Genomic DNA, 7,431 nt, shown 5'->3' on the forward strand with positions numbered 1-7,431 from the left:
CTCTGCAGCCATGCCAAGCATCGCTGGGGTCCAGAGAAGGTCCCGGGCACACAGGCCATCCTGTTCGCTGCTGCAGAATGACACAGGGATGCTTCCAATGGCAAAAATCAACTGCCAGCACGGCCAGAGCTGCATGAGCGTGGGGAGCCCGTGCCCCAGGGACTCCCATCCCTGTGCAAGAGACAAGCTGCCTCTGCTTTGCAACTGCAGCTGGACCAGTGCCAGCCCTGCTACCACGCAGCACCCTGAGCCTCCCGGGGGCAGCCACCCCGCAGCAGCCTGTGTCGCTCCAGCCCGGCCTTCCTCACTGCGGTGGAGCTAACCTAAGGTCTCTGTATGGCCACCAGGCCACTGGCCACCAGCTAGCCGTCAAGGCTGGTGTGCTACAGGGCTGTGTCACAGAGGATCTGCCAGTATCTGGGCACACAGGGACATGCATCGACTCCGTCATGCAATTCCCTGCGGCTGCAGAGCTGCCGAACCCCCGCCCAGATGCCATAGCCAAATAACTAGAGTGAGCCTGCAGGTGCGATACATCCCCTGCTCTCTCTCCAAAGAGCCAGAGCATGGCACACATCAGTTGCTTTCCCTCTCTCTGGCCTGGCACCTCCTCCACAGGGCTGGCAGCGGTGCGGATGTGTGGTCCACGGCTGCATGCCAGCAGCTGCGCCCGCCTCCCCCGCCCCTGTGTGCTGCACTGCAAGGGGCTACGCCAGTTGGGCATTAATTCTGACCCACCCCCTGAAGGCCCCATCTTCACTGGCTGCCCTCTATTCAAAGGCAGTGACCACAACCCCATGTCACTGACATGCCATCCGACTACCTACAGCTGCCTGTGGCCACCTCCTGCTCCCAAAGCCTCAGCACGAAGCCGTGAAGGGAGCGCAGTGGCAGAGGAAAGCCCTTCCCTGGTGCTACGTCTGCTCCCGGGAGACCTGGCAGAGGGTTCCCCTCCCCAGGCAGCTCCACCGCACGCTGCCCACCTTGTCGTGTTTCTCAAACAGCCGCTGCAGGAACTGGTAGCCCAAGTGGTTGAGCTCCGTGGAGCAGCCGGGGGGCAAGCGGAACCTGTCGGAAGAGATAAAAGCGAGCAGCTCCGACATGCCCTGGACAAAGGGCAGCGTGCGAGCAGGTCCTTGGCCAAGCCAGATGTCACTCAGAGCACACAGCTCAGCTCTCCCTCCCTGCTCAAGGCCAGTCGTTGTCCCTTTGGGGGTTCTCCCTTTGGGAAGAAGGCCACAAGGGTGCCTGGTGGCCTCTCCTTGGCACATCCGTGCTGCCTGTGTGCCCAGGGAGAGGACATGGCCCTCAGTCTGCCTCCCGCCCCAGGCTTCAGTAAGGCGCAGCACCACCCCGGGGGGCTTTCCACCAGCGCAGGTCGTCGCCTCTCCATGCAGTCTGCCGTCTGGGGTGAGGATGAGGCAGCTCACAAGCCAAACCCTTTCATTACTGCCAGATCACCACCTCGGGGGTGGCAGGGAGCAGAGAAGAGACGGCAGCTGCAGAATCAGCCGGGAGGGTTATGTTGACAGCTCGCTGCTCCTGACAGAGTCATTCTGCCTCAGCTCAGGCAGAGACAGAACAGCATTCAAGAAACCCCTTGCTGATGTCAAGGGAAGTCAGGGACAGGCCGTCAATCCCCACCTCCCTGCCTGCCTCCATCAGAGGCAGCAGCACAGCCAGCAGATCCAAAGCCCGTTGCGTTCGTCGCCAACCCCAGCGTCGGCTCCTGCCCGCAGGGAAAGGTGAGGAGCGACGAACCCAAGCGTGCGGACTCAGCCTCAGGCGAGGAATGCAGCAGACCCCAGCATGCAGAAAGGAACATCACACCCTGCCCACCCTGCTCCACGCAGGATACGCACTGTGGGTACAGGTAGTCATCCGTCAGCTCCAGCTCGTCATCATACCCGAAACGGCGAAGGATGGTCCAGGTGGTCTCGTGCCGGCCCCTCTGGATGAAAAGCGTGTTGAGGAAGAGGAAGCCTGCAGGACAGATCAGGCAGATCAGACACAGTGGGGCTAACCAAGCACTCAGCCTCAGGGATCTGCTTTCTGTGGGAAAACAGGCTGCTTGGACAGCAGGCACTGCAGGCTCAGGCTTGCTTTGACAAGAGGGCCTAGTTAGGCTTGGAACAAGAGCTGGGAGGCTCAGCCCGAGGATGTGCTGAAGGAAAAGGGTCCCTCCATCCCTTGCTGGGAAGGGGCACGGAGCCGTTACCGTTCAACGTCAGGCCGTTGTCCTGCACCCCATCTGTCGTGTTCTTCCACACAACCATCTTCACGTCCTCCAGGGCCTGGGGAGCCAGTGGGTTTCCAAAGCAGGACTTCTACCTCCCAAGAGAAAGAAGGTCAGAGTCAGCAAAGCACACAGACTGCACAGCCCTCTGCCTCGCCAGTGTCCCTCTCCTCCGGCAAGGAGACAGTGTTTATAGGAGAGAAAAATCCATCCAGCTCAAGTATTACTGCCTCAGACCCCGACCAAACCTCTATTCCTCAGCATCCCAGTAAAGTGTGACTCTCTACATCTCCACAGCTTTCTGCTCTTCCCACAGCAGAGCAAGCTTAGTGAAAATGGAAGATCTGTGGATCCCCATACGCTCAGAGATGCACTCTGTGGTGCTTTAGACATGCAGAAGAATGCTAACAGGACACTGGATCCCAGTGAAAGTGGATCCCAGGGGCATTCCACAAGGGACCGGGGAATATCTCAGCTCTGCAGCCAGCCTTACCTGGAAGTAGTTGAGTTCGTCATCACTAAGGATCTGGTTGTTATCCTGGTCTGAGAGGTTGAAAATCCGGGTCAGCGCTCGTGCACACGCAGGTTTCAGCTGCAGGGGACAAAACCAGGGCCCAACCTTCAGCCTGGCCCTTCCTGAAACCCCACATGCAGAGGGGTCCCCTTCCTGCACTGGCTGGAAGCACAGTCCAGCCGCTAGTACCACAGTCACCTTGGAGCTGGGAGTCAGAAGCAGGACTGTCTACGGGGAAGGTTTCTCCTGGACCCTTCCCGCCATAGCTAACACATGGTCTGGTCCTTGCAGATCTCTCTGGCCTGGATAGACGCAGCTGACCGCACCAAGCATGATGGGTATCTTCCCCTCTGCCTACTCCCCCACAGGGTACCACCTTCCTCTTGTTCTGGCTGCCACGGCCCGTACTTTTCACCCTCCTACCCAGGGGCACAAGCACAGCACAGACCAGGCGCTGTGACAGGGAGGAGACCCCTCCACGGGCCGTGAGCCGTGCTTCCTACCTGCTTCTCCTCTGGGTCATAGAGCGGGGCGGTGGGGTGCAGCACAGCTTTCTGGGCATAGTAGAAGAGCTCAGAGATGTTCTTGAGGTTCTTGGCAGAGCACTGGGGATTCAGAGGAAGAGACAGCCCTGTGAGCAGACACAGGCTGGTGGCAAGGTGCAGAAGGAGCATGACATGAGCTCCCTGAGCCAGGTAAGTTGTGCATTAAAGGACAGAGCAATGTCTGTCCACCATTAGGAAAAAACCAAAAGGGAAACATCCTGCTCATGCCCTGACTTTGCTGCGCCCATTCCACAGCCCCAGAGCCAACAAGGGCTGCAGGTAGCTCTGACACCAGTTACAGCTGGAGAAGGCAGACACCAAAAGCCACTCCCTGTGAGGAAGGCAGAGCACAGAAAGCCTCCAACCCAGACAGGGGTACCTGTGCGGAGCAGCACTGGCAGGGCACAAAGGCTCCCTGACTGATGTCAGACAAGCACTCCCACCCCTCAAGGTGGCTTTACAGAAACCCTCCAGTTCCCTCACCTCCACGCATGTCTCGATCTCCGAGAACTGGTTCATGATAGGCAGGATGACATCCATAGAGCTCCCCACTTGCAGGTCAGACTTGTTTCCCACCAAAATAATGGGGATCCTGGGGAAGAAAGATGGAGTGTCAGAGAGCACGACTGAGGCCACCCCTCTCCAGGTCCCAGCGCTGCCCCAGCCACACGTGCTCCCAGGCACCAGGCTGGGGAGCTTCCCCACCCTCCTCTGCAAGGTCCAGAGCAGCTTTCCTGCCTCCCACGGCTGGGAGCATCCATCTGGAGAAACAGACTGCCTGATCCCGCTTACGCTTTCACCCAGCAACAATATGTTCAGGAGCCTTTAATCCAGCACAGCAGCCTTCTGCCTAAGCAATCCACACACAGATTGCAGCTTCTGTGCTCCCGTTCTCCCCTGCCTGCCTGGCTGAGATCGGGGGGAAGGAACCCTCGCCCATGGCTCTCTGCTGGGGCTACAAGCGAGAAAACGTCCTTCTGCTACACGTGGTCTGGCCTCAAACTGCAAAGCTGGTTCCACCTGAGTAACCTCAGCAAGAGGCGAAAGTGGTGGGACCCCACAGCCTCTGGAATCCCCCAACTCTGCACCCATGGACCATGCCACACACAGTACCTGGAGCCCTTTTCCACTCCCCCGTTCACCATGGGGATCCACTTTGTGCGAATCTGAAAGGCGAGCAGAGGGAAAGGCCTGTCAGTGCAGCCTGGGGAGGGAGAAGCAGCTCTTGACACAGTTCCCGCGGCAGGGCCCTGCAGCCATCTGCTCCCCGGCATTCCCCCGCACCAGCAGGCAGAGCAGACCCAGGGATGCTGGATGCCAGCAGAAGGATGCGACAAGCCTGTTGCCCTCCAGCACGTGAAGACAACAGCCAATGCAGGAGCAAGCTTGGGCTGTGCCCAGCCTGCCTCTGCCTGCAGGGGTCTCAAACCCCGACAGGGCTGGGGGCCATCGGTACATACCCACACCCAAAAGCCAGGGCTGCCTGGAAGGACCCAGCTCTGGGAAACCCTTCCCCTCTGGCACCGCTGCCAGAGCAGGGTTCAGGGCTCCACAGGGGACGTGTTACCTTCTCAATCGTGGCCTCCTGGGTGACGTCGTACACTACACACACCACGTTGGCCTGAAAGACAGAAGCAGTGGCAGGGGGGGCCGTGAGGGTCCCTGTGGTCCTCATGGCAGCGGGGAGGTCGTCTGAGCCAGAGCCACAGCCCAGGCCAGCCCCACAGCCTGGCAGCCCCTACCCCACATGTTGCTGTCATACTTGCACTGAACCCCCGCAGCATCGATTGAGCACGCTTGAGCGTGCACACGTACACACACCCTCCGACAGCAACGACTCGCCCGCTCCACGACGGGCTGCTCGGAGCAAAGACCTGGTCCTCTGCGTCAGGAGCTGCTGTGAGCACATCTGCCTCCACACCTGGTGCTCCCACCCCTCACTGTGCCCCTGCAGCGGCTCTGCCCGTGCCTTGTGCCAGGGTGGTGGCTGCTGCCCTGCTGCCCCCCTCCCCCCCGACCCCATGCAGAGAACGCTGACACCAATGCTTTATTGGAAGCGGACAGGAGGGATCACTGGTCCTTTCAGGAGAGAGTTTAGTACTAATCCCGAGGACACACAAGGGTTTAGGCAGGATTTCCTGGAGCCATTTTAAGCCTCTGCATACTCTTGCTGTCTGGGTGGAAGGAGCAGGACTCCCGTGCCCACTGACCCACCGATGGGGAGAGATTAAACAGCTTTGCTCACATGAGATATGCAGGGGAGAGGCAGTTTGATTATCTGTAATCAAGAGGTCCTCCTCCATGCAGAGCCAAGGTTAATCCCAGGGCAGAGAAAAGCAGCTGGGCCCAACCCAGCCAGCCAGCTGGATTATTCCTCCACGGCTGCTCTGAGGAGCCCTCATCGCTCCCTGCCCAGCGCTCACTGTGCCTCCAGCTCCCAAAACAACCCCTCTGTGCCACTGTCTCATCAGGCAGCCACAGACAACTAATATAGGGAGCAGGGAGGGTCTTCTCCAAGCTCAGTAACTGCTTCTCCCCCGCTTCTGAGTCGGGAACGTCCCAAGGCTAAGAGCCTGACATCTGCTCAGCAGACTCCACCACCTCCAGTGAGCTGCCCCCACCGCTCTCCTTCTGGAGGTGCCCCAGAGGGCCAGTACAAGCCACGTACCACAGCTTACAAGAGAGAGAAGGATTAAACAAACCCCTAAACAAACAGATACCATTAATCCACAGATAACCAACTGCCTGCGCATCTCCGGGTGGCTAATGGGGAGAGAGAGCAGCCACATGTCACTCACAGGGCTACAGGCACCACAGGCTCCCATCCCACAACACCCCCATCCAGCCCCGCTCACCTTAGCGATCTCCTCCTGCAGCTCATCCTCCGTCTGCTCCGACTCTAGAAGGGGAAGAGAGCCGTCACCAACTGCCCATGGCAGCAGGGACCCCTTCCCACTCTGCTCAGTTGGGCAGAGAAGGGGAGAAGCGAGGCTGGCAGGGAGCAAGGAGCAACAGGACCCTACCCGAGTAGTCCACTATATGCGTGGGGACCTTCTCGGGGGTGACATCAGCCGGGATCGTGATCTCCTCCGCGCGAGGAGGCACCTGCAAAGCCAGCAGACTCTGTTCTACCCAGCCGTGCCAAACACAACTGAGAGGATGAGTGACAAGGGATTTCAGATCCCCAGGCGGCCACTGCCCAGGGGCCCCCTGCCAGGGTAGGATGAGCTCCAGACCACAGATCACTCTTGGCCCACTGGGCAGCAGCTGAGGCTCAGCTGGCTACAGTCCAGCCCTCGCACGGCCAGTGTCCCCACAACAAAACCTGTATCCACCTCCTGGCCCCAAGCCCTTCCCTCGAGACAGCTCCTGATGGTGCTGAGTCTCGCTGAGAAAACCAGCCTTCGGACAAGGCAGCGTTGCCACCCCCGCTACCGCTCGGGAGATAAGCCCTCAGCGCTCCCCCAGCTCTCCGGCCTGACCTCTTGGCAGCTGGGAGAAGCGCTAAGCTGATTGTCCAGGCTTTGCTGTGAGAGCACAGGAAGGTGTGCGGAGCCAGCCCTCCACCAAGTCCTGGGAGCTAATGCTTCCCAGTGCAAATCTCGCAGAGGGCACTGTCTGCTCGTGGGCAGCGGGATAAGGTGCCTGATGGCACGGGCCAAACATGCCCAGTCAGACCGATCCTGTTTCCCTATCCAAATCACGATGGGACAGTGAGATGCCAAGCCAGAGGCTGCGAGGGGCACGTGTAGACAGGCTGGATGCTGCTCCTTGCAAACAGCCCAGCTCAAAGCACCAAGCCCCTCTTCACATACGCGCAGGAGGGCAGGGAACGAAGCTCAGCCGCTCCCGAGGGCTCTGTGCCAGTGCCACCACTTCAAGGCCACAGCTGGGGAGCAAAGAGCCCTCCTGTGCAGGGCAAGGCTGGGGCCCACAGCCTGCTGCGCTGCTGGACGCAGAGACCCCCCCAGCCACAGCGCAGTGGCCGCAACAGCGGGGAGCAGGGTCTTGGGAGGTACCTACACTCCTCGCTGCAACACACAGGGCCCCAACTCAGGGATTAGGGCACAAAGAGGTGAAAACACTGTTTCAGCCATACCTCTGTGTGGTCCACTCAAACCAGCCCCGTGGCTGTC

The 7,431-nt window shown here is 59.7% G+C and overlaps 1 protein-coding gene across 1 annotated transcript in view; it reads right to left on the reverse strand.

Moving 5' to 3' along the window:
• The window catches only part of RHOT2 (ras homolog family member T2), an 11,049-nt gene that overhangs the window by 3,405 nt on the left and 213 nt on the right, over positions 1-7,431 (reverse strand). The window contains exons 2-11 of the mRNA XM_010156227.1: positions 6,319-6,400; positions 6,151-6,194; positions 4,863-4,916; positions 4,409-4,461; positions 3,779-3,887; positions 3,254-3,355; positions 2,730-2,828; positions 2,219-2,327; positions 1,863-1,983; positions 984-1,068 (exon numbers count right to left, since the gene is read on the reverse strand). Coding sequence (XP_010154529.1) covers positions 984-1,068; positions 1,863-1,983; positions 2,219-2,327; positions 2,730-2,828; positions 3,254-3,355; positions 3,779-3,887; positions 4,409-4,461; positions 4,863-4,916; positions 6,151-6,194; positions 6,319-6,400 — 858 coding nt within the window. The remainder of the gene's footprint in view (positions 1-983; positions 1,069-1,862; positions 1,984-2,218; positions 2,328-2,729; positions 2,829-3,253; positions 3,356-3,778; positions 3,888-4,408; positions 4,462-4,862; positions 4,917-6,150; positions 6,195-6,318; positions 6,401-7,431) is intronic.

The sequence above is a fragment of the Eurypyga helias genome, unplaced genomic scaffold (assembly GCF_000690775.1).
Source record: "Eurypyga helias isolate BGI_N326 unplaced genomic scaffold, ASM69077v1 scaffold19547, whole genome shotgun sequence".
NCBI classification, from domain to species: Eukaryota; Metazoa; Chordata; class Aves; order Eurypygiformes; family Eurypygidae; genus Eurypyga; species Eurypyga helias.